The 27,021-nt window shown below is 49.5% G+C and overlaps 1 protein-coding gene across 1 annotated transcript in view; it reads left to right on the forward strand.

Annotated features, from left to right (window-relative positions):
- Slc45a4 (solute carrier family 45 member 4) overlaps window positions 1-26,785 on the forward strand; it is a 69,718-nt gene extending 42,933 nt beyond the window's left edge. Inside the window, exons 3-8 of the mRNA XM_055626551.1 lie at window positions 14,371-14,559; window positions 16,294-16,473; window positions 16,959-18,013; window positions 18,653-18,752; window positions 19,524-19,735; window positions 22,196-26,785. Coding sequence (XP_055482526.1) covers window positions 14,371-14,559; window positions 16,294-16,473; window positions 16,959-18,013; window positions 18,653-18,752; window positions 19,524-19,735; window positions 22,196-22,558 — 2,099 coding nt within the window. The 3' untranslated portion in view covers window positions 22,559-26,785. The remainder of the gene's footprint in view (window positions 1-14,370; window positions 14,560-16,293; window positions 16,474-16,958; window positions 18,014-18,652; window positions 18,753-19,523; window positions 19,736-22,195) is intronic.
- Window positions 26,786-27,021: the final 236 nt, after the last annotated feature.

Raw genomic sequence — 27,021 nt, forward strand, 5'->3', positions numbered from 1 at the left:
TTGGGGGCATGTCATGTGAAGGCATTGGGACAGACGGAACACCACATCTCTCCTTGGGTGGCTAAGTCCTAGAGAGGCAGGGATGAATGACCTGACTCCTACTCCCCAGCTGTTTTTGTAGGTGCCCTGAGGGAAAGAAACACAGACCATCTTGAGGATTAAAGATACCTCCTTCTAGGGAAAGGTACTAAACAGCAAGTCCAAAGGAGAGAGGGGTTCTGCTGTGGTCACGGAAGACAGCTCAGTAGCTTGTCCAGTGAGAAAGAAGTAGGGAAGGAGGCATCAGGCTTACCTGGTATTTGTTTCGCCCTGTCGAAGCCTTCTGAGAACTGGCATTCAACCTGGTCTTGTAGCAAATCTGGAGACAGCATGGCCTTTCATGTTGGCCTTCCTCTCATGTTAGGACAACAGTGATGCAATCCACAGCCGCCTAGAACCCTCACACTTCATGGTTTGTACTGTTTCCTTATGATCTTTGGCACATACTTAGTTTAAATATTTATAAATGAGGTTTGTTGTGTGATTTCAGTCAATTGAAGATAATAAATATGTTGTCATATATAACTCCCAAGTAGCTGAGATTATAGGCCTGAACCACCAACCCCTCAGTGACTCCATCTTACTAGAGGTAACTGTGCCTTCTTGGAAAGATCCACATGACATTGAGGGCTACAACCAAGAGTCAGCAAGGCCCAGGGTTAAGAATTAAGAGCTTGTGAGAAACAAATCTTGCCAGTGCTCAGTGGGAAGCTTGGCCACGGACCTTTCCCCAGCTGAGCTTTGTGGCAGTCACAGCCTGGGTCAAGACCTGGAGTGCAGCTGTTGAGAGATCTTGAGCCAAACTACTGAGCTGAGCATCAGGTTTCTGACCCATAGAAATTGACTGAGATGACATAACTGTAAGCCACTCTGCCTTGTGTGCCTTGTCACACAGCCATAGAAGGCTGATGTATGGGCTCTGGGCGTTGTGTTTGAAACTTTATGGCTATACCGTTTCTAAACCCATTTTGATTTAGAACATAGTATTTTTCTGTTACCTAAATATATTCATATATACCTGTATTTTCATATAGTCTTTCTTTTTTCTTCCTTCATCCCTTTTTTTCTTTCTTTCTCCTTTATTTTTTTTTTTTGAGACAGGGTTTCTCTGTGTAGCCTTGGCTGTCCTGGAACTCACTCTGTAGAACAGGCTGGCCTTGAACTCAAAAGATCTACCTGCCTCTGCCTCACCAGTGCTAGGAATAAAGCTGTGTGGCACCACTGCCCTGCTGTATACTTGTCCTTCTAAACGGTGTCAAACTGCTTTAAATTTGTCATTTTACATTGATTGCTTGAATTAATTGAGGGTTGTGGGTCTGCGCTTGCTCAGAGCATGACTTTCAGGAATCAGTTCTTTCCTACTGTGTGGGTTCTGGGAATTGAACTCAGGTCATCAAGAATGGCAGCAGTTGCCTTCACCTACTGTACTGAGCCATCTCACTGGCTTTCGAAGTGATTTCAGAGGAAAAGTTTTATTGACAAATAATTTCTTCATAAAATCTGTCTACAGTGTGTAGTAGGAAGTCTGTCCTTTCTCAAATGTTCAGTTTGCCATAGAAAACTTTCTGGCTGGAAGGCAGCAAGCAGAAGTTAGTGAGCAGAGCACTAGCTCAGATTCTAGCCTCGGAAGTCAGCAGACCTAAAGGGCTCAGTCCAGGGGTAGCCAATCAGATGAGGTTATGCAGGGCTGACTTTTGGCAGTTGCTAAAGGCAGTGCCCTTGTGTTGTCCTGTGAGTACACGCTTCTCAGTAAATTGTCTTTGTTGTTAGAATGTTGCTGGTAAAGCTGGGGTGCAGAAAGGCTATTGAATGACCCATGGAGAAGTCAGTTGTGCTTGCTGCTTACCAACTTCTTTCCGGCTCTCAACAGTCATGTAGCAGACTGCCTCCCTAGTCGCTCCAATGCACCAACAAGTTTTTCAGCCTGTATTCCCTGTGCCTTTACCACAGTACAGCTCCTCACACTGTTGACACAGGGCTGGGAACAATGGAGGAGACCCTCAAGCCCTGTCTAGCACGGAGAGACCAGTGTCTCAAAGGTGTTGCCCACAATATCCTCTGCCCTTGATAATGGTAATGTCTGGTCATTCTGAGCCTCACCGCATCAGGGTTTCCCCCATGCTGGCCACAGGGAAGGGTAGGAATAAAAGAGGCTCCAAAAGCTTGGGCTGAACAGAAAGTAGTATGACCAGCCACCCTTTCGCCTGTGATAAATCTCAATGTTTTCCTTTATGATAGCAGCTCAAGGCCCCTTCTGGGTTCTATGTCATTTCCATTATTTGCTCAAATGACATCAGTGGTTTCTGTGCCTGTGTGGTGGTGATGTTGGAAGGCACTGTCAAAACTGACTCCTTGGAAAGCCTTGGCTCTCCCTCATCCAGCGCTTGTGGGTCTACTTCTGTACCAACCAACATCTCTTGAAAACAGTCACTGAAGTTTACATATCTGAAGTGTTTACACTTGAGTCTAGCATACTGTGAGACCTGAGCAGCTGCTCCTTTACCTGAGCTGCTTCAGAGGCCTGGGCACCTTTGCTTTGCATAGCTGTCAGGAAGGTGAAACCCTAGAGTAGAACATCTGGAAGTCTCCTCACCATAGATTGAATAAGGACAAGGACTATTAACTGAGCTCCTGAATTCCGGGGTCATGGTTTGCTTGGCAAGTGGTTTGGGTTTTTGTTTGTTTTGGTTTGGGTTTGTTTTTTGTTTTTTTCCCACCAAGCCATCTTACTAAACTTTTGCATGTTTGAGACAGTGTCACTGTGGAGTCTTGGCAGCCTGTCCTCAGTATATAGATCATGCTTTACTGAACTTGTAGTAGTCTTTCTGCTTCTGCCTCCAAGTACAGGAATTACAAGTGTGCCGTCATTCCTAGCTTCTCAAGTCCCCCATCCCCCACCCCCATGTGATAGGAAGCTGCCAGGTTGCCTCTTCCAAAGAATCTGTGCAGAGGCAGGGCCTAAAAGATCTATAAAGCACGTGTGTGCGTACACACACACACACACACGCACACGCACACACGCACCTGCCCTGCTTATCCACTATGGTTGGTGGTGCACCCTTCCATTCATAGATCACATGACTATGGCATCTCAAACTCCATGAGTACATGAGTACACAGCTGCTTTTGAAAGGCAGTTTTGGAAGCAGACTGCTCAGGAGTTTATGGGAAACTTCCAGAGAACCAGCCTACCCTTTTTGGATACCCTCCTGTGCTGTGTTCTCATGTTTCATTCTTCCTCTGAGGAAGGGGTCAGCCTTCGGCTACCGTTTATTGTTTTCCTCTTGGCTCAGGAAGTATACTCATGGGAAAAGGAAAATCAGATAACGGAGAAAAGGGTGCCTTTTGTTGTGGTCTATGGACTTGACTCATAAATGACTACTCGGCTAGCGTGAGATCCTACCTGCTCCACTTTGTTGAAGGTTCTGAAGAGTAGCCCACGAGCAAACAGGTCTGTAGATTAATGTAGAGAAAAAGCTTGTTTACTGTCTTCCAATGGAGCACTGAGGCTGGTCTCCACTTCGTGAGCACACTCTCTGGAGAAGCTTCTGGGGGGATAGATGTGTTTCTGGGATTCAGTCAGCTGAAGCTTGCGCCAGCTTTCTCCTGTGGGAAATACCTGCCTTTTAATAATCGTCCACAAGAGGCACTGGAAGATGAAAACAACCTCTGTGCCCTTCCCTCCCCACTCAAGGGGTTGTGTGAGGCATGTCCAGGGAGACTAGGAGCATGTTTATAGGCCAGACACAGCAGCCCGGCACTGAGTCATGAGCATGGTGATTATATTCCTAGCTGTGGCTGAGCCCAGCCCTTCTTAGACCCCAGCACACCACCTCCAAAGCTGGCTTCCTTCCTGTGCTTCTGAGCATTACTTTTCACATTGACGTACACAAACATGGCCAGCCTTTGGTGAGAACTGAGAAGCACAGTTCCACAATGGGCATCTCAGTGCAGGGCACCTCTACAACAGGCACAAGCACGTAGAAACGTTCACTGTATGCATACTGTAGGTGTTTCTGTGACTTCTCACAATGGCTTGTATTGTCCCTATCGTCACAGGGTCTGCATGCCTTGTCAGTGATACTTTCCTGCCACTCAAGTGCACTTGACTTCTCTCAAGGAGTTCTTTTTGTGACCCTTGTCATCCAAGGGCCTGTGTGTGTAGCACACCTTTGGTTTGTTAACCCTCTTGAGCACCCAGGGCTGTGGGTGTAGTGCAGTGTCTGTCTGTGTGTGTAGTGTGTTTGAATGCTGGAGTTAGGCATCAGAACACTCACCTTCCACTCCCGAAAGAGGCACCAGCTGGGTAGAAGAATCCTTTAAGCTGTGGACTTTAACCACCCTGCAAATAGAATGAGCTCCCAGGCTCATCTGCTCTTGAAAGGTAGCACTGCGGGTAGAGCCTAGGACCTAGCATGTGTTGGGTGAGCACTCTACCCACTGAGCTGCACCACAAGTGCTGCTCCCACCCAGCCTCTGCTCAGTAGTCATCTAAGAGTCCTAGAGCCATCACTCTTGAAATCATCATCTTGGTAGGAAGGACTGAGAGGCACCGTGTCCCACTTCACTCGGGTAACTGCCTGGTATGGCTGTTACACCAGCATGTGCTGACACAGGTGGGCTAGCGTAGGTGCTGCAGGAGTGAGGGAGCTCGGCCCCAGGTGCCCCGTGGTAACTTCCCCAGAACTCCCTGGCCAGCACGCCTCAGCCAGTGGCCTGTGATCCCTTGCATGTTTGCAGCACTGCATTCCCACCACAGGAAATGAGGGAGGTATCACATACTCTTAGAGGCTTCTTACCTGTTATCCCTTGGCCCTTCCCCATAAAGTGTTCCGTGCCCTGTGGTGAGGCTGCAGCAATGTGGGCTAAAGGTGGCACTGAGGAGGCAAATGGCCAGTGAGAGGTTGAGCCTTGAGGACTTTCTGCTCAGTGATATAAGCTGGACACAAAAAGGACATACCGCAGAGACAGAAGGCAGAGTGATGGGTGCTAGGGAGAGGAAATAGAGTATTTAATGAAGGCAGTTTGGAAATGTGCTGCATGTTGTTGGTTGGTTAAATGGAACTTCACCTGTATATTTCACCAGCAGCTTCCCACCGACCAGAGGCCAAGAAAGACTGAAGAGTGCCTGTGCCACTTGCACCTGCCCTCCCCCACATACATTTGGGCCTGTGGTCCCCTGAAGGACAACCACATTTGCATGCTTGTGAACGTGTACACGCATGGTATGCATTGGTGGACAGGGCAAGAAACTCCCGAACTGTGGTCACAGTGACTGGGAAGCAGCTTGTGCTCACTACTGTGTTTGGGAGGGAAGTCTGGATTTCCTTGCTTTTTAGATCATTGTGTTTAGCAAACAATGAAATAGTCCCTGCAGTCATTTTTCCCAAGGAATACCATACACTGTTATTCTTTTGTCAGACTCTTACTAAGCGCCTGCCTGTTGGTGTTGGGCAGGGTGCCTGGTATGGAAGTGACATGGCAGCCCAAAGCCTGGGGCTTGCCTGGGCACCTGGACATGTCACCTGAGCAGGTACTTTGCAGAGACAAAAGCCTGAAAGTGAACATGGCTGTAGTTGGGTTGAGGCAGAGGTTTTGGGGTTTGCCCTGGATGCCCTCTGGCTGTAGTCTTCCCTGTTGTCTCTCAGAGACAGAATTGGGAACAATAGGAATGTGCTGATGGAGGGTCCCTGGCTGAGTACAGGAGGAGGGACACAGATAGGGGCTATCTTTGAGTAGTACTCTGAGTGCCAAGTGAGGGGAAGTGAAGGTGAAGGCTGCAGTGTAACAGGAGCAGTCCTTGAGGGTGCCACCATTCAGAGCCTGTATGCCTCAGCAGGGATTTGCTCCAGACACCTGCATTGCTGTATGTATGGGGCTGGTGATGGTGCAGGGATGGTTTGAGAGGTACTTGCTAAAGTTACAGAGTTACTTTAGGACAGGACAAAGAACATACACACCAGGTTAATGAAGGAAAAAAAAAAAACTTTTAGTTCCTGCAGGAAATGGTCATTTAAAACTTTATGATGAAAGCCAAAAATAAAAATAAGTTACATACTAACAAAATGCCACAATATAGGTGTTGAAAAGATAAGCATAAGCCAAGGTATCAGAAACCCAGAGATCCCATAAAGGCCCAGAGGTGCTCTGTGTGTCAGGCATTATTAGCACAGCACAGGTAAGACGTGGGTGTGGGGAATGGCTTACTGTTGTCATGGGACAAGTGGGCTTTTTACACAAAATACAGTCCAAGATGGCCTCAGACTGTGTGGTAATGGATGACTTTGAACTCCATTACAGCCTGCTACCTGGATAAATCTTAAAACCAATGCTGTCTTTACTCTTACTAAAAGCAAGAGTACTGGACCACTTGCCTGGCTTGTACAAGGCCCTGGATTCCATCCCTAACATGGAAGAAAAAGTAATGGTTTAAACTGAAGCATACACATGTAATTTGTGTAAAGAGTTATAAATAGGACTTCTCTTTGGTGCAGAATGGGCTGTCTGCTTCCCCTTTTTATTTTACTTTCTACTGTGCTGTAAGGGAGAACCAGGGCTTTGCACATGCTAGGCAAGCATTCTGCCACTGTGCCACATCCTCAGTGAAGTGAGGACATGGGTGGGTGTTACAGTTTGTAACTTGTAGGCACATAACAGTAAAGAACTGTCTGTCATCCTCCATGTCTGCAGGTTTCATTGCAAACAGATTCCAAGAGGAAAAGCCTAGAGGAAACTGAGGGAAGCAGGGGATGGACAAGTAAAACTTTTCTTTGGTACTTGCTTAAGTTGGGTACAAAGGCCTGGGCTTGAGTCTTATAGCCAAGTTAGCCCTGACTGCATATGTGCTGGCTGGGACAAATGCAGGTAACTAGAGGACCAGTTCTTTACTTATTTTACTTTACTTACTTTCTTTACTTTACTTACTTTCTGCCTACACACCTGCAGTTTGGGCTCCCCTATGAAAGAATGACTAAGGCAAATGCTGTTTTTAGGCAGTATTTTTTTTTTTTCTGACCCGGCAACAGTTGTGAGTTGCACAGCCTCTTCCTCTTGTAGAACCCTAATCCCTGTAACACTTCTCCACCAGGTTGGCTGGCCTCTCTGGCAGCAGCTTAGTTAGGCTTTCCTCATATGGCCTGGCAGCTCCTTGGGGACCATTTTAGATTCATTGTTCTTTGCTGTCTCTTTGTCTAAAAACCTGTGTGCAACATGACTTCCTCACTTGTGTCCTTGTGACAGCTGAGCTTGGTCAGCTGTGATAGCAGAGCAGGGTTCCTGGTCAGAAGTGTGCTTCAGTATCAGGAGTCATGGATCGAGAACAGAGCCCTGTGCCTCTCATCCTGAATGCAAAATCCTGGGAGCAGAAGTACTTGTCATCACCTCTTTCCAGCAGTGCAGCGCAGGCTGAAACGATCTCAGCACCTGACTGGACAAGGCCAATGTGGCTTCTGCATGCCAGGCACCTGAATCCCTAGGTAGAGGCCCCGCACAGGAAATGAGGCCGTGATAAGCTCACTATTGCAGAGTCTGTTTCACTTTATATACTCATTTTGAGAGCAGCCCCATGTGTGCCAGATGCACCTTATGTTCAAGAAGGGTAAACAAGAGGCACATGGTCACCTAGTTAGGGGTAGTCAGGACAGGATGGGAAGCTTGAGTCCGACCTTAGTTTGCTGTGCACTAAGACAGTGGTGCTGCTGATCTCCTTAAAGAGTCCACAGGACACAGCCCACCCTCGACTAGAACTCCTACCTGGGGGAATACACCGTACTTTTAAATAGTCTAAGAGCTAGTTTGGGTGGAGGACTACAGAAATACCCAGAAGGGTATGGAAGGAGGCAGGAAATAGGCCTGAAGGCCCATTTTCTATGTTTGAGGAAATTGGGACTTTGAAAACGAAAGTACTGTCAGAGTCTTTAGCCAGTGAAGAATCAAAAGTCTGAGGTGTCCTTCCAACCCAGATCCTCTTCAATAGGGCTACCAGGCCAGTGAGGGCTTCCTAGTGATCCCAGGTTATGCTTTAGTTGTTCTATAGCCTTGTGATCACTGGGCATTTGACCTTGGAGGATTTAATGGATCTTTGGACGCAAGTGTTTCTGAGCCCTGTAAGTCACCCCCAAGCTTTCCTACTCTGGGTCCTCGGAGGTGCATACCTCACCCCATCTTATAAATGAAGTGGAGGCTAAGGCAGTAGGAGTACTTTGCTGGGTGTCAGTGCTGCTACCAAAGCTGAGGCGACCTCTCCAGCATCATGCTCTCCCCAGCATGGAACAAGCTTGTTCCTCCTCCCTCATGTTGTTGTCTGGCATGTTGAGTTTTATCTGGGGAAAGGTCACCATGTGTATGACATCCTTTCATAGCATACTGTCCTGTCAACTTTTTCCAGGAAGTGGAATGATGGCACTGAATTACCTGGGTGTATGTGAAACTTGATTTCATAGCAAAATCATGTGTTGGCACCCACATGGGACTTGCTGACTCCCCTGATGTAACATTCTTTGTCCAGAACTCTGCCATGATGCTGAAGTGGGAGGAGGGCACCTATATCCCCTGAGCCCTTCCCATCAGGGCCTTTTCCCACAGGTACTCAGGACGCTTCCTTTAAGGAGCCAGGTGCACTGGGGTTTCCAGCCTTTATACCGCCATGAAGATGGTGGTGGAAGGATCCCTGTTTTTCACATGGGTTCAGAAACCACCTGGCCTTGGTGTGGGCCTTGGGAGGTGATTTGTTTCCTCCATGCATCTTACTCCACAAGGAAGAAAGTTCAGGACTTGCCATTGCACTTAGTGATGAATGTGTGTCCATTTAGTGGCTTAAGCTTTTGAGCTTTCCTAGTCTGCACCCTAGTCAATGGCGGCCATGCCTGTGTATTATGTTCAGACAGTGATGTCTGCACTTCAGTGGGCATCTGTTCATGGGGATCTGTTCACCCAGAGCTAGTGGGCCCCCTGAGCCCCTGCTTTTTTTCTCTTTGGAGAGGAAATTAGAGGTGGTCTCTTAAGGCAGGATCTCATATGGTCCAGGCTAGCCTTGAACTGGCTATGTAGCCAAGGATGGTATGCACTCTTGATTCTCTTATCTCTACCTTCTAAGTACTAGGATGACAAGTATGTGCCTTCTTCCCTGAACACCTACAGCTATGTAACTGGGCTGTGGGTAGTGGAAGCATATAAGTGACATGTGACAGCTCCATGGCAATCCTTTGAAACAGATCTAGAAGAAACCACCTGAGTAGCTTCTAGCTTCACTATTTCCTTGTCTTCCCGTGGCACTGGTAACTTTAGAATGTTCCTTGAAGCTCTGTGGCCCTGCCTTTAGCTGGAGATAAGTGCCTTCAGTGTGTTTCCCCAAGTGCAGATCTTCCCTGCCCAAGGAGGCCTCAGGGTCTTAACAGACCTTGCTTTGGTTCTAGCATGGCAGCAAGTAACCATGAGGGTAACACCTGGCCTATGGAAGGTAGTCCATTTTCCCCACAGCTGTAGCCTTAGCAAGGAGCCCTGAAGTGGGTTCACAGTGAGCTTGGTGTCTGAGATTCTGGAGGTCACTCAAGGATGCAGAGGTTTTCCCACGAAGAACTTCTCACCAGGGAATGTTATCGTGGGGTTTTGTCCAGGAGTACAAACCTATCTGGCCTGGCAGGCTTGTCCATTGAGAGAAAAAATGAGTTCTTATTCCCATCCTGGACCTTTTGTTTTGTTAAATATTTATAGGCCACTTTCCCAGCCTCCCTCCCCCACAAAACACCAGTTTATCAAAAATGCCCTTGTGAATAGAAACCTGCATGTGACCCGAGTGTTGCAGTGGGCTGTCCCATGTACACATAGTGACACAGTGAGTATTTCCTGTGAACAGGGAACCTTCCGGGTCCCACCATTGTTGTTCAACCTTTGCCTGGAAAAAAACAAAAATTATTTACTAGGGATGGTGTTGTGTTTGTTTAGGGCTTTGCTGGGAATTGCCTGGCTGAGGCATCCCAGGGATATGGTGCTGGCAGCCAAAGAGTGTTGGGGGTGGCAGTGCCTCTTGCTCACCCTGGGCAGCACTGGAGATCTGTGACAGAACAGAGGGTTGTCGCCTGATTAGCACCTCGGTAGGCCTCATATAGGTAGCTAAAACAGGGCATTATTTTTCTTGGGGGCCAGAGTCTGGAGTCTAAAATAGGTTTCTGGATAGATTGGGGTAACAAAAAACAGCTGTAAAGCCCCTACTGTTCCTATTTAAGTCCCTGTGCTTGTATCCTTGGCCCCTGTCTTTGGTTTGCACAGCAATCTATAGCTAATGCTGCCACCCTTCTATCCTCCATAGCTGAGCTCATGACTGCCTAGCCATGTTTTCCACTCCAGTAGGGTTCTGAATTCCTCCAGCACACAGTGCTGTACCTGGTATATCTCCAGGCCCACTAGCAATCAGTCATCACCCTGTGCCTATTTGCATCATGTGGAAGTCTCACTCAAGTTCATACCTCTTGCAGGAGAGAACTTGGGGTGGGGTACAGTTGTGGCTGGTCAGTGTCCTGTCCCAGTTACTGAAGAATACAGCAGTGTCAACTAAGTGGCCAGCTGTGACATTCCTAAAGAACACAGCAAAAGCTGCCAGGACTTGAGGCCAAAGTGTGGAACTTAACATCGTAGTTAACATTCCTACCTCAGTGATGTTGGATGGTTGGCTGATTGGCCACAGAAGATGCAGACACAACAGTATGGAGAGGCACAACCATTCAGTTTCTTCAAGGGTGTCCTGGTTGATTTTTTTTTTTTGGGGGGGTGGGGTGATGGAAATCATCTTGATCAAAGCTGGAGTTATCTGGGAAGAGGAACCTCAATTGAGAAAATGCCTCCATCATACTGACCAGTAGACAAGTTTTCTGTTTTATGATTGACATAACCCAGCCCATTATGGATACTGTCACCGCTATATAAGTGGTCCTAAGTTGTATAAAAAAACAGGATGAGCAATCCAGTAAACAGAATTCCTCTGTGGCCTCCATATCAGTTCCTATCTCCAGGTTCCTGCATGACTTCCCTCAGTGCTGGACTGTGATCTGAGAATTATAAGATGAAATAAACTCTTTCCTCCCCAAGTTTCTTTTGATCATGATGTTCATCAGAGCAATGGAAAACAAAATGCTAGAGTTGAGATTGACAGCTTGTAGGCCAGTGCTCATCTCTGCCCTTAGATCCAGTGAGTGAGCAGCCCTAGACCCCAACAGATAGACTAACTGCATAAAACTTACTGACAAACATTGAAGCTTGAATTTTGTATGTGTCTAAATGTTTTGCCTGCATATATGTCTGTGTACCACATGCATGCATGGTGTTCATGGTCTCAGATCCCCTGGGCCTGGAGTTACAGATAGTTTGAGCTGTCATGTAGATTTGGGGTCCTGGAAGAGCAGCCAGTGCTCTTCACCACTAAGCCAACTCTCCAGCCCACCATAAGCTTTTTGTGTCAGAAAGGATTACAGCCATCTTTTTTTTTTTTTTTTTTTTTTTTTTAAGATGTATGTGGAAGGCCACAGGATCTTGGGCAGCAGAGTTTGCTCCCTGGTTCTGGAACCATAGCTGTTGGGCTGTGATGGCCACAGCTGTCATTTCTTGTAGAAGTAGTGACAGCTAGTCCAGTGTCTCCTTGGAATGCTTCTGTCTCCATTCCTGGGCAGTCTTTTGCTGTCCATGCCCACCTGAGGAGCCAGTCCTGCTCACTGACTCTCATTAGCTCATTAGTATCAGTGTATGGCCTCATTCAGTAGCCAGCTCTTGGCTGCTTCAAAGGCCATTTGAGTGTAGCAGGGCCTGTTGTTCTACACCATGTGTGTTTTTCCTGCAGCTCACAGATGGATGTAGCACAGGATAGCTATGAATGTAGCCCAACGTATTATACATGATGGTCTTAATGTTAAAATATCAAAAAGTTGAACCCCTTGCTCTAGAGCCTGCCTTAGAGCCTGTGTTGTCTGTCCATCCATGTTATGTGAAAGCATCTACTGTTCAGTTCTAGTCTGTGGAGTACTGTAGTATACTACTGATCTGTATCTACTCTAGAGATGGGAAGCATTCTCCCACCTGTGTGCTCAGATGAATGTGCCTTTCTCCCTGCCTGGGGTACTTCTACCCCTTTGCTAGGTGCTGCAGACTTTCTGAACCTATCAGTCATCTGTGACTCCTGTCTACCTGTGTGTGTAACCTGCTAGTGTGGCTTTGCTAAGGTGTATGTTCCTGAGGGCTGATGGCCTAAGCCTATTGATGCCAGAGTGGTGGAGCCACAGGTTCCATTGATCTTGGCACTTTCACATCACTGGGAGAGTCTGGTCTGTGGGAATTTGCTGTCTTAAACAAGTTTGATAGTAGGATTATACTGCTGGGCCTAGCCAGTGAGGGCACTTGGGTTAAGGGTGTCTGCTGAGAGACAGGCTGGCCACAGGCTGTTGGACTGTAGACTGTACAACAACAACAGCACAATATCAGTTCCGAAGAGGGACTGTGTGGGAGGAGAGAGGGCCTGGCCCACATGGGCCTTGTCTCACAGCTTGATTGAGTCAGGAAACCTCTATATGTCCTGACTGGCTCTTGACTAGAAAAGGGCAAGGGGACTTGTTGGCCCCAGTGTCTTCATGGAGCTACAAACTTACTGGGATAAACTCAGGGCCTCTGGTTCTGTATAGTATGGAACCCTGTGCTAAGGGTGGGTAGGCACTGTGGGCAGCAGAAAGTGGTGGTACGTGAATGGACAGTCCTTCCCCCATTCCCCAGGGGTTTGGACAGTTACAGCAAGACAGTTGCCCCAGGCAGAAAAGGACAAGCCTGCTAAGGTGCTGCCAGGTCCGTGTAGACGCCCCATGACTACAAGACTGAATTGGGCTCCTTGTTTACTTTTGAGTTGATGGTGTGGCTAATGGGAGGCTCAGTGTGCTTCCCCCTTCTCTGAACCTCAGACTGCCTTGTTCACTTTTGGTTGTTTTGAGTGCGGGTTTTGCTGAGAGACAGGATACATTACATGGGCCTTACTGAAATGAAGGCAGGCAAGGGCAGAATGGCCAGGAACAGCCAGGGCGCCTTGAGTGCCTTGCCTAGTAAGGCTGAAGAGCCCATACCATTAGAGCCCCACCTGGCTTGTCTGGGGGAACTTACTGGGTAGAGACTCTAGTTCCCCGATTCTTGTCTGTCTGTTCTGCTGACTTGGGATGGGAACAGATCTAGCCTTCCTGTGGCCAGGAGTGGCTGCAGAGGTCAGAACACACACCTTAGACCCTGGCGGAGTGCCCTGGTACCTAATGGTGTGATGGCAAAGGGTTCTGCAAGGTGCTTCCTCCCTTGAGCATGCTCTCCTCCCACACAACATTTGTTTTTCTTGCCAGCTCAGCATGAGTCTGTTTCCTCAGTGTCTTTAGAGTATGAAATGCTTTTCTGATGAAGTGAAGTGCCAGACCCTTTAGATTTTTTTAAATTTTATTTATTTATTATGTATACAATAGCTTGCATGTATGCCTTCACATCAGAACAGAGCACCAGGTCTCATTATAGATGGTTGTGAGCTACCATGTGGTTGCTGGGAATTGAACTCAGGACCTCTGGAAGAGCAGACAGTGCTCTTAATCTCTGAGCCATCGCTCCAGCCTGACCCTTTAGATTTTAAGCAAACTTTGGGTTGTTGTAAAATCACTCAAGGGAGTGGTACGGTATGTGCTCATGTGCAAGGGTCTCTGAGGTACAGAGGCTCATCAGAGCAGCTGGCAGCTATGCAAGTACATTCCAGTTGCTTTGCAGTGCTCTGGCCTGTGCCCAGGGCTGTCGTCATTCATCTGCTCTGTTGACACCACATTTGAGTTTGTATGACAAGGAGGTGGCATAGACTCTGACGTTAGGCTGTCCAGGATCCATCCTGAGGCCAGCACACTCACTGTCATGCCTGGACAGATAGGAAAGCTAAATGTGAAGGGACATTGGGTACTGGCTGCAGCCCCCTGACTTCAGCTGCATACATTTGGACTTAATACCACCCCAGTGTTTGGGGCACCTACAGCCAAGGTAACTGATGGCCTTGGTGGCCATGTAGCTCCTTGGCAAGACTGTCTATAATAGATTTTCCTCAGTCAGGTCCAAAATTCACTAGCTCTTTCTATTCCTACAACTGAAGACTCTGCTCAGTACCAGCAGCACGGTAGCCCATCATACAGACTGGCTGCAAGGTCTGGAGTACTTTCTTTGTCTAGCATCCTCAGAGCCAGAAGACCCTCAGAAGAAAGGTCTCTCCTGAGGAGATTGAGGCAACAAGAGTATGTGTTTATATGGAATGTACGTGGGTGATGAGTAACAGGTTGTGTGTCCCTCCAGGCCTCCCTGATAAGTACTACAGCCTCACCTGGTTCCTGAGCCCAGTCCTCGGTCTCATCTTCACACCACTTATTGGCTCTGCAAGTGACCGCTGTACCCTGAGCTGGGGCCGCCGGCGGCCCTTCATCCTTGTGCTGTGTGTGGGGGTCCTCATTGGTGTTGCACTTTTCCTCAACGGCTCTGCTATAGGTGAGTGTTCACTGAGGTTGCCCTCATGCATGCTTTGGGGCCCTTATCTGGTGATTTCACCAGGTCACCTTGGGCAGGGACCAGCTCCGGCCGCCTGGTGGAGACCGTAGCCGGGAGCTTGGCAGTAGAGCTGGCCCCACATGGGAAAGCTGGAGGAACCTGTTCACAGGGAAACGCTTCCTGTTGTGATGGCTTGTTTTTAATGCGTATCTGACACCACGTCCTGTTTCCAGAGTGATTTCAGAAATTATCTTTTCTTTTTTTGTTCTCCTTTTCTTAGACATGGTAGTGAAAATGTCCAGAGCCCCGTTTGCTGTTTGTTTTCTTGGTTCATGCCTCATGTGTTGTTTTGCCTCTTTCTGTTGTTTTGTTTTTAATTAAAGTCACTCTGTGGGAAAATATTTTCTGCCTTGCGGGCACCATTCAGAACTGGTGGAAACAAAGCCTTGTTTTTTGGCTCAGTATGGGTTCTGAAGCACAGGGCTGCCCAAGTTCCAGGGGCAACAGGGTTGTGGGCAGAGAGGCCCCAGAAGACCACCTCCAGGGGCCAGTCACAGTGTCTCAGGGCTGGGGTTGGGACAGTTTGTGGCAGATTTAGGTCATTCTCCTAGCCCGTGTGTCTCCTTGCTGAGTCATACCTGTACAAGGCAGACTCCTCCACCAGAGATGGTTCCCATCTAGGAGTCTGGGGGTGCCACTTTCCTGGTATTTGCTGCTGCCCCTGGGCCTGTCCATGTCACCTGCAAAGCATTCCTCCATATGCAGTAGCATGTACAGAGAGCATCGCTGCGGTGGCCCTGGCCATAGGTGATCCACATATAGCCAGCCTGGAGGCACCAACACTTCAGCCTAAGTTCTTCTCTTGCCAGTGGGTCGTCCTGGGCAACCTGTGGGCCAGCATGTCGAGGTGTAATCAAAGACAGAACTTCATGACCAGGTCTGTCTTTGTCCCACCTCTAGTCCTGAAGGTTGGTCTAACCTTTAGGTTATGGGCTAACCAGGGCTCAGATATGGACATTGATTTCTGGGTCCAGGCAAGCTCCCCATTCAGACAAGGCTTGGTGTGTGAGGACAGCTTCCTTAGAGGCTCACTGTACCTGCTGAGGCCACATGGCCTTTCTACATAGGCCTGAGGTCCTTATGTACTCACAGCCTGTTGTCTAGCATGGATGCTGAGGCAGAGCCAACCAACTCAGAAAGCAGCACAGAGGAGTTTTTGTTGGTGGGCAGAGGAGGAGATAGTGTCCTCATAGAGGTGAAGGTGGTGGTCCTCGCATAGCCACTGCAGCTGATGCCGGTTGCTTTACCAGCCAGTGGCCACTGTTGTTGATTGGCAGAGGAGGAAGAACCTGCTTCCCTTCTTTCTTGAAAAACTATGAGAGAGGGAGAAGTAGCTGAGTTGGGAGTATTGCTGCTCTTGCAGAAGACCCAGGTTCAAGTTGCAGCATCCACATGTTGGCTCACAACCATCTGTAACTTCAGTTCCGAAAGATCTGATGCCCTTCTCTGTCCTCTGCAGATATCAAGCGCTCACGAGGTACACATCCATACATGCAGGCAAAACACTCATAATAAAATAAGTATTTTTTAAGATAAGGAGCCCTGGGAGCTGGACAAAAGGGGACACCCACAAACCACAGAAATAGGGTGAAGCTTCCTGCTGTCCTGAAAGCATTTGCCTCAGGTACTGACAGTTGGCACTGGAGTATGACTGCTTCCCCATGCTCTGTCCAGGTCTGGCGCTCGGCGATGTTCCCAACCGACAGCCCATTGGCATTGTCCTCACGGTGCTGGGAGTGGTGGTCCTGGATTTCAGTGCCGATGCAACTGAGGGGCCCATCCGTGCCTACCTGCTGGATGTGGTAGACAGTGAGGAGCAAGACATGGCCCTCAACATACATGCCTTCTCTGCTGGTAAAGCCCCATGCCAGGCCTCAGGTGGGAGGGTGGCATCTGTGCTCCTTGGTGGCAGTGATCAATGACGGGGCCCTAGGAAGCACCATGACTCACTCTATGCGTGAAGCCAGCAGATGTAGGGACCCCAGTCCCTACAGGGTTAAGAGAGAGTAAGGCTTGCCTGGGTGACATGCCTGCCAGGTGGATGTGCTGAGGGCCCCACACTGACACTGCCCAGGCTTTTTCATTCATTCATCTAGACGGGAGCACATGGGTGTGCTGGGGTTTCTTGTAGGCCTGAGACTCCTTTTGTCTTCATTTCTGACTGGGAATAATGTTAGGCCAGTCTTAAGACCTGTGCAGTCACCTGTATTGTTGTGTTGTGTTTGTCTCAGCTGTCCTTTCATTCTCCACCTCAGTGGTTTACCACATAACCCAGTTCCCCTGTGTAAGGGAGAGCCCTGTGCTGGGCCTGACACTCACTGTCACTTTTCTACCTACAGGCCTCGGTGGGGCCATTGGCTATGTACTGGGTGGGCTGGACTGGACACAGACCTTCCTAGGTGACTGGTTCCGGACACAGAACCAGGTGCTGTTCTTCTTCGCTGCCATCATCTTCTCAGTGTCAGTGGCTCTGCATCTCTTCAGCATTGAGGAGGAGCAGTACTGCCCACAGCAGGACCGCAGTCCTGAGGATGCCACCCTGCCCAGCACCAGCGCCCCAGCCCCTGCCACCCGCCTCAGCTCCCTTGGTGGAGGCATACAGGATGGGAGCCCCCCATTCCCAGATGAGGTGCAGTCGGAGCACGAGCTGTCCTTGGACTACCTCGACGTGGACATCGTGCGCAGCAAGAGTGACTCGGTGCTGCACATGCCTGATGCCACACTGGACATGGAGCCTCAGCTGCTCTTCCTGCATGACATAGAGCCCTCCATCTTCCATGATGCTTCCTACCCCAGCACCCCCCAGAGCACCAGCCAGGAGCTCCTGAGGGTCAAGTTGCCCCGCCTGTCCACGTTCCTCAGGGAGTCCACCAAGGAGGACGACACCTTGCTTGATAATCACTTGAATGAAGCTAAAGTCCCAAATGGGAGAGGCTCCCCACCAATGGACTCATTCGGCCGCTCTAAGGCAGACTTGAAGTCCTCGGTCACATCCAGTTCCATGAGGCGGCGCAGGCACATGTTCCACAGGCAGGCTTCTAGCACCTTCTCCTACTACGGCAAGATTGGGTCCCACTGCTATCGCTACCGCCGGGCCAATGCAGTGGTCTTGATCAAGCCATCCCGAAGCATGAGCGACCTGTATGACCTGCAGCAGCGGCAACGCTCCCGACACCGCAACCAGAGTGGGGCCACTGCCTCCAGCGGGGACACGGAGAGTGAGGAGGGTGAGACAGAGACCACCGTGCGCCTGCTGTGGCTGTCCATGCTGAAGATGCCCAAGGAACTGATGCGACTTTGCCTCTGCCACCTACTCACTTGGTTCTCTGTCATCGCAGAGGCTGTCTTCTATACGGACTTCATGGGCCAGGTTATCTTCAAAGGGAACCCCCAGGTGAGTACCCTGTAGCCAGCAGTTCCACACCAGGGGCTCTAGTGAGCCTGCATGCACTGCCCATGCACCCATATGGCCATGTGGGTCAGGGGAATACCCAGCAGGCAGCTGGCCAGCACACATCTCAATGCATGGTCAATTGCACAAGCTGAGACAAAGTTGTTGCAGTGGGGTCTTTGGTGACCATTTGCAAATGCCAGGTGCTTTCATAGGACCAGAACCCCTTTGAAAATTGTGAAGAGAGTGTTGGTTCAGCTGTCAAATAACAGCCTATTTTTATTCTTGCCAGGCCCTGCTAGTGTTTCTGTAGCTGTGTAGGTAGCCACAGTGGTCTATCACACCTTTTTTAGGGGCTAGCAAGGCAGCTCAAAGAGGGCAGAGTCATTTCTGCAGCTACAGACCAGCCTTATTTCACAGCCACAGGCAGAATTCCACTTCTCATTGTGGGCAACAGAGTCGCATGTGGCCTGGGAGGGACTGGAAAATAGCTTACCAGATACTGACCTGGACTTGGGTTGATTCTCCTCCTCCTCCTCACTAGAGTGTCTGTCACCTCTCAAACTGCCTGCATGGGAGTGCAGAGTAATCTCCTCTGCCCTGAGGGTAGCAAATGCCCTCAACCTCCTTTCTCTGCAACAGGCCCCCTTCAACTCCACCGCCTGGCATGCCTACAACGCTGGTGTGAAGATGGGCTGCTGGGGCCTGGTCATCTACGCTGCTACTGGTGCTATCTGCTCAGGTGAGAAGGGGCCACACCCCGAGTATCGGGATCCTGACTTTTACCTAAATAGAGGAAAAGCTTTTTACAGTCGGTTGCTATGGCTTGGAGGCTATCCTATGCACTGTCCCATGACACTGTCTAGCGCGGATGGCACCTGTTTATTAGTATGCTGTCCCTTCCATGCCAGCTCCATCTGGGGCCAAGCAGTCTGAAGGTCCAGACTGCCAGGGACAGGAGTCCTCATGGGTGGGATGATAAGCTGTCACCCTAAGGTAACATACCCCACTCACCCCTCCTCATTTTCCGCCCACCCTGTCTGAACCTGGAATGGAAGTTGGTTTTGCCTGATCTGAAGGTGAAGCGGGGAGTGTGGGCAGGTCAGCCAAGTATCAGGGTGATAAGGACCACACCTCTATCACACCATCCTACTAGAGTGCTAGGGAGGCTTCCTGGAGGAGGTAGGGTGTATGAGGACCCTATTAGGAGGCAGGATCCTGAGGCTGGCCCAGAGTGCTGGGGAATCCAGAATGACAAGGGAAGGGCCAGGGATTTCCCCCAAGAAGACCTGGGTGGGGAGTCAGCAGTCCAGAGAGGCCAGAGATCTGACTTCTTTCAGAAATGCTGGAGCCTCAAGGAATCCAGGTGGGCACAGGGCTCCATGGTTCAGGTGGGCAGGAGAAGATATTTGCACCTAAAGGCCTAGGTTCAACCAGAGGGAGGAGGTGTTGGAGATAAAGGGTGTTTGTGTAAGCAGCAACTAAGTCATGATCCTTGTGGCCCTCTCTGCAGCCCTGCTACAGAAGTACCTGGACAACTACGACCTGAGCATCAGGATCATCTACATGTTGGGGACACTGGGCTTCTCTGTGGGCACCGCTGTGATGGCCATGTTTCCCAACGTCTATGTGGCCATGGTCACCATCAGCACCATGGGTGTCGTCTCCATGAGCATCTCCTACTGCCCCTACGCCCTCCTAGGGCACTACCACGAGATTAAAGAGGTACAGCCAGCCTGGGGATTCCGAGCGAAGGTGGTGTTGGGCTGCCTCAGTCCTGCCTGTCTAGCTTCCCTTCTGATGAATGACACTCGTAGTCATTCTGGCCACAGGGTCTCTGGACCCATGTCCGCTCTACCATCGTGTCTCCCACCTGTGGGCCATTTCCTTTCCAGGCTCACTCTTTAGTTGGACCCTGATCTGGCAGTCTCAGTGCCCTTCACATATGTAGCATTTGAAGAGCTACTCTGTTAGTTACTGCTTTTGAGGTCTTACTTTTGGGCCTCTGTGTAAAGGGATTGGAGCCAGCTGTAGTGGAGCACAGTTAGACCCGGAACATAGGAAAGTGAAGGCCAGAGGGTCAGGACTTCAAGATCCTCCACAGCAAGTTTAAGGCCAGCCTGGGCTACTTAAGACCGGGGGCGGGGGGAGAGAAAGAAGAAAAAAACTGGGCATGTCAGCACACACCTTTAACCCCATTAATCATTGATGCAAAATCAGTTCTCTCAGTAGGTACACACCTCACCCACCCCCTCTTAATGAAACCTAAGGGGTGGTGGTTTTATAGATGAACTCCGAAGGGCTCAGAACTGGTGAGGCTGAGCAAGTGCTGGCATTTCAGAAGTGAGTCATACAGAATCGCCCAGACCAAGAAAGATGGTGACCAGAGTCTAGAAGCCTCTTCTCCTCCTGATAACCTGACTTCACTTGTACCTACTTCTAACTAACCTTCCTATAACTAGACTAGCATTTTCTGTTCCACCTCATTCTGTGTGGCGTGATTAGTAGAGCAGGACTTTTTACTGATCCTGGCCTCTGTGCCACTTCATGATGTCTACCCAGTAGGTTCTAATGTGGCTCCTTTCTAAAACACTCCAGGAGAGTGTTTTTGGGACCCAGGGCCTGCCACCCTATCTGCATGTAAGTGCATGTGCTGTGCTTCTGGCCAGTTCTCTCTGTCTTTTGACAGATATGACACTTTTTTTTTTTTTTTTTTACTTTTTTTTTTCTTTTAATTAGGTCTGTAGTAGGTCTTGATGTCAGGCAGCATGCACACCTAAGCTCTGTTACTCAAGGTCACTCCAGCTGTCATACTGTAGCCCTTGCTGGTCTAGAATTCCCTATGGAGCTCTGCCTGGTCTCCAACCCATAGAAATCCTGTTGTCTCCACCTAGTGAGTGCTAGGATTACAGGCAGGAGCTGTCACCTAACATCTGGAAGTTTAAGTGTAACACTTTTTTTTTTTTTTTTTTTTTTTTTTTTTTTTTTTTCTGAGACACCCTCTCACTAGTATCCTTACCTGACCTGGAACTCACAGAGATACACCTGCCTCTGCCTCTAGAGTGCTGAGATCCAAGATGTGGACAACCACACCCAGCTAATTTTTTTTTTCTTTAAATAGTCATTTCAAAGATTTTTTTTTTCCTAAGGTCTAGGGGAGATAGCTTAGTGGATAAAGTTGGTGTCCGAGCATGAGGACCTGAACTCAGATCCCCAGGACCCCTGTAAGGTCCAGGGTATGGTAACATGTACCTATAATTATAACCCCAGTCCCAGGGGTAACCTGATGTTGACACCTGTCTCCATAGGTGCGCACATACACAGGTTCCTGTGGTTTCTGCCTTGATCTCTACTCTGAACCCATGGATTATTCAGAAGTGTGGTGGTGAATTTCCGACACTTGGGAGGTTTTAATGATGGTCATAGCAGACTGATTTCTAGTAATCAGAATCAGAGAAAGCACACATACATGACTTCAGCCCTTCAATTAACTGATGACTCTGTGGTCCAGTGTATCTGCTCCAGTGTATCTGCCCTTTGGCCTCTTTCTGTCCATTGAGTAAGGTGGGGTTTGCTCTTTGTTCAGTTCTTCTGTAGTTCTCTTTCTGGTTTCTGGAAAATATGTTTAAACTCTCCCTCTGACTGTAGTGTACCCAAGTTTAAAATCTGATTGTGGTTTCCACCTTCTGGGTAGATTGGCTTCCATATCTCAAGGATGAAGTCTCCTTTGGAGACTTGGAGTGAGTGTAGCCATGTAGTGCACAGGCATGCTTTTATATCATGTTCAAGAAACAGGAGCAAACAAAACTGCTCTGTGTCCCCTGCTGTGTCACCTGAGCCCACATGCATGCAAGTGGGCTCTCCCTGCTCCTCAAGGAGATCATCAGGGAGAGGTGGCCACCCGTGTCTGCCCTGCCTCTCTTTCTTAGGGCTAGAGGTGATGTTTTGGGAATAAAGTCCTGATTAGGTGGTAGAACTACTTCCTGTTCCTCCTTATGATCTATAACGTTCTACCTCTCCTTACTACCCAGTGCCAGGCTAGGGCTCTGGAAAAGCCAACTTGACAGTTGCTGCCTAGCTTAGGCAGGTGCATCTCTTCTCTCACACGCAGTCAGTGTTTATAGCCCTGAGGTACAGATGAAGATTGTCCTCTCTGCCCTCACACCTGTATCCCTTTTCTTGCAGTATGTCCACCACAGTCCGGGGAACTCCAAGCGTGGATTTGGCATTGACTGCGCCATCCTCTCCTGCCAGGTCTACATCTCCCAGATCCTCGTTGCATCTGCCCTTGGAGGCATGGTCGATGCTGTGACTGTCCTTGTCATCCCCATAGTGGCCTCCGTGGGCTCTTTCCTAGGCTTCCTGACAGCCACATTCCTGGTTATCTACCCCGAGGTATCAGAGGAAGCCAAGGAGGAACAGAAAGGCCTGTCCACAGGGCCTGCTGTCGAAGGCGAGGGTGGAGCAGACAGTGAAAAGCCCACTGTGCTGAAGCTGTCTCGGAAGGGGGGCCGTCGGGAGTCGGTGGAGACAGAGTCTATGGTGTGAGCCCCAGCTGGCACATTCCACACTGGAGGGCAGGGTGGATTAGGGGTTATGCTTGCCGACACCATGTGAGCTGGAGTTCCTTCCCAGATTGCAGTCCCAAGTTCAGTAGGTGTTAGTTATAGGGTAGGTTTGAGCTATTAGACAAAAATATCACACTAATTACCTTTCCCACAATTAAAAAAATCATTTGAAATCTTTTTTTATTGAAAAAACTTAATTTTCAGCTGTCTCTTATTCTGCAGGTGTATCATTCTGCATGTTTTAAATTGTGAAACACTCACAGCATAGTCAGTAAGCAACTTAGAAAGTGTAAGGGTCTGCATTCCTTAAACAGTTAACTCGAAGTGCAGAAACCGACTCCCTCGGCAGGTGTCATCCGAAGGCAGCAGACAGCAGCGCAGTACCCAAATTGTCCAGCAGGTGTCTGAGGAGGCTTCTCAGCATCGTTCAGGTACTGCAGCACCTCAGAGCAGTTTTCTCTGTTTATTTTAGAAACAGTATTTTCTCTTTCACAACTGTGGTTTTCTTAGAAGAACGGCATCTCTGGTGAGTTAGGCCCACAGTCCTGTGCACATCTGCCAGTGCCTGAGACCACACACCAAAGCTGGGAAAGGGTCCTGGAGGCATTTGAGCAGAAGGCAGCCATTCCCCAGGGTACCCTCCAGACATCCCACCTAGGGATAGCACCAGTCAGGAGTGATGAATGTGAACTCTCAGTGTGCCTCCTGTGTGCTTATGTGTGCATTTGTCTGTGTCTAGTCCCTACCCAAATGGTCCTCCCCAGAAGTGACCACGGGGCAGCTCTTGGCTCTGCGTGACATTTCAGTTTGTTTCTACACCTTTGGCTGCGAATTCAGGCACAAGAGTCCCAGGTGAGCATTGGCTCCCGAGTCCTGCTGCAAGGCTACCTCGAGTGTGTGGGGAACAGTGGCATCAGAGCAGGGCACGTGAAGGTGCCGAGGCCTACCTCCCTGCCACATTGGTGGCATTGGTCCTCGCTGGAACCTAACTGAAATCTTGTGACCTCATCACCTGCTCCTGCTGATGGTCACTGGAATGGGAATGAAGGCAAAGAGAAGCAAGCATGAGCAAACCTCGGGCTTCAGGAAAGCAGGCTCATCAAATGCTGCAGCTGTGGGGAAATGCTTTTCAAACCACAATCTCTGTTTTAAAACTCCACAGTTTCGTCTCTTCATATGTGAAACGGTCAATCTGCACTCAGGAGAGGGGAGGTCCTCCCTGGGTGGTACCGAGATGAAGTCAAAGCCGCGCTCTTGCTGCCTCTGTTGGTGTTTTTACATAAAGTACTTTAAAGTGCATGAGAATCATGCTGCAATATGAGCATTCTAAAGCAAATATATATATATATATACACACACATATATATTTCAAGATGAAAGTAAGCAGTTTTTAAATAAATTACTTGAATTTTCTGCATATTCAAAGGAATGCTGTGTTTAACGTCCTTGGCAGGCCTCTGTCTTGCCACGTTCTGCACACTGGTGGCGCTTTGTAGTTTTTAGTGTGCCGAGGGTACTCTCCACCTGCCTGAGTCTTCCTTCAAGCCTAGGCCTGCACAGGACTGGCTCCACCTTCCAGTGCTTTCTGTGTTGCTAGTTGAGAATAGAATTGCAAGTCTCCTACTTAGGTATGGGAAGTTGGACCACCAAACACAGTCCCCATGCTGAGGCCCCCAAGCCAGCCAAGCCTTATCAGCTGCATGCTCTGTCTCTTTGGGGGAGCAGGCACTTCTGGGCTCCTGGCTTCAACCAGCATCCTTGGCAAGTCACTCCTGTGCAACTTGGTTTCCTTTGGTGGTTTTAAGATGGTACCTCCTCCTTCCTGAGACGAAGGGCCACAGCTTCTGTTTTCACACACCCTGCTTTCCCACCTTCCCATGGAGGACAGGAGGAGGCGGGGTGCAGAGAACACTTACGAGAGCAAAACCTGGAGCTGTCATACTGAGTGTGGATTCCTAGGAGGCCACACACTGTTCAGAGCACCCCACCCAGAAGCTAATGCAGACCGAGCTCACCGAAACTGGATGTCTAGAGGTTCGGGGTGTAGCAGAGACCAGACCCACAGGAGGAAGAGATATGGGATTACCATGTACAGTCTGCCAGCTCTTGAGATACTAGCCTCCACTCACCATAATCTGAAGTAACAGAGGGACACTTTGTGTTCATGGCACAGGCCTTGGTAAAGCCACTGGTAAAATACTGACATCTGGTAACAACAGTGAGCCAGAGGCATGCCTGTTTGTTGCTGTTAGGTGAGGCTGCACATCTGCGGGTTTTTAAGACCTGTGCCTGTTAGACGTCTTTGCACCCAAAGGCTGCTGTCTTTGGGTCTGGTCAGTGTGAGGGCCCTTGACTTGAGACTCAAGGGTGGTAATAGAGTTTATTTTCGGGCTTCCTTGCAGATAAATATAGTGAGCCATGGGCCTCAAATTGCATGGCGTCTCATCTGGGGTAGACCGGTGGTCAGACCCTTTTAGCCTAGCCCTTCCCTCTGAGATGGCACCAATGGGCAACTCAGGGCCACTGCCTATGCATTAAAGAAGCCAAGGGAGGAGGACTGGCTTTGTAGCATGTGACCCCGAAGCTTTTATTGCTCAGACCAGCCCAGGCATTTTTGTTTTCTGACCTGGCCCTGCAGACCCAGTACCCATGGGTGGTGGGATTCCAGAGAGTACACCTGAGTAGCTCTTCCATGGCCTATGATCTTGATAGGAAAGGTGCTTTCATTACCTAGATTCAGGGGACTGGCTGGGTCAAGCAGATGCCCACTTGTGACCAATGCCGAGGATGCAAATGGAGTTAGCTTTGTAGCACCCTGGGATTTGTACTATGTGCAAGCACCATGTAGTAGGATATTAGCAAGAATTCCACTGGTCCAAGGCCATAGAATGCATGCAGGTCACTAACAGGAGGGAGTGATGATGGTCTGAACCCTGCCTCTGTTGCCTGTGAAAGTAAACTACAGCTGAGTTTTTTTAAAGAGAAGCTTCTTAAGACGTGTGGCCAAGTTTGCCTGCACAAGAGTACAAGCCGTTAGGAAGAAGTCCACAGCCTGCTTCTGGCTAGGGGCTGAATGGCATGGTGACACTCCCTGGTATCTGGAAAGCTGGCTATGCATTGTCTGTTCTTAGCCTAAGGTCTTGGCTGGAACATTCAGTCCCGCTGACAGGTTCACCGCCCTCAGGCTCCCACCCTTGAGATCCTCGGGGCCCTGTGAGGGCTGGTTTGGGAAAAGTTGGGAGGGACAGGGCAGGACCTGGTTGGGAGCCTCCTGGAGTGGTCAAGATGTCACAGAAGGTGCTGCAACCCCTCCATCAGCAGCAGCCAAGGTACCCACTGTCTGATCTCCCTGGTGCCGCTTGGTTCTGTAACCCATGGAGTTGATGGCTCCATCTGTCTGTAGCCAGTGGTCAGTGCATAACCTCAGCAGCCATGGCCACATGAGCCACAGGTCAGTGCTGTAAAACATCTACTGAGACTGGACACTCGTCAACCTCACTCGCACCAAATGCCGAGAGCCCCCACCTGAGCCTCTGTCTTCGGCCACCAACCAACACCTGAACTGTGCAAGCAGTGAGTCCTCCTCCAACGGCCATCACCAGAAGGGGGCTTACCCCTCTGCATGTGAGCTAGAAAGCAGTGCTTTCGAGAGTGCCCGGGGACGGCAACCCTTGGGCCTCCAGGCGAGCCGAGCAACCTCTGGGAGCCCCAGCTGCCTTCCCTGGGACCTGCTGAAGGTCCTGTGCCGGGATGTGTAGCAGGAAGACAATTGTTCGCTAGGCCTCGGCACAGTGGCACTCCCCAGGCACCTCGGAACAAGACTATTTAGTTCCTTTGTGAACTGGAAACAGGACAACTGTTATCAACTTATTAAGTTGGAGCACTGTAAAAGCTCTTGCTGATTTTAGCAATGGTTAAGTGTGTGTTAAACACATGTTACATTTTATGAGGAAACAGATTATAAAAAGAGTACTATCAACACATGGCTTTGTTTTCTGTTTTGTTTTGTTTTTTAATTAGGTGGATGTTCATGTCTGCTTCTGTCCAGAGCCCTTGGGCTTTGTCCTTTGTCACATGCTGGGCCGCTGGTCCCTGTGCATAGTTTGGTGTGTATGGCCTGACTTCTCCCTGCCAGGCTAGTGCCTCCCCTGCCTCTATTGCTCTGTTACGCTGTGGTTGACTCAATAAACGTTAGCATTGCAGGTGATTGCGGTGTGGACCTGTCATTTTCGAGCGGCTGCCCTCCTGGAGCCTGTTTAGTACAGGGGGAGGCAGAATGCTCTTCCTGGCTGCAGCCAATGCCTGCAGGCACAGCCAGTTCCCCAGAGCTCCCCCAGGGCCCACAAAATGGGCTCCTGCAGCTTCCGTGCAGCCCGGCCTCCCAGAGTCACTCCTGCCCAGAGGTGAGGAAGTCGAGTCTGTTTCTGTTGGTGGGATAGGGGC

This window comes from Psammomys obesus, unplaced genomic scaffold (genome assembly GCF_907164565.1).
Source record: "Psammomys obesus unplaced genomic scaffold, mPsaObe1.curated_primary_1811, whole genome shotgun sequence".
NCBI lineage: Eukaryota > Metazoa > Chordata > Mammalia > Rodentia > Muridae > Psammomys > Psammomys obesus.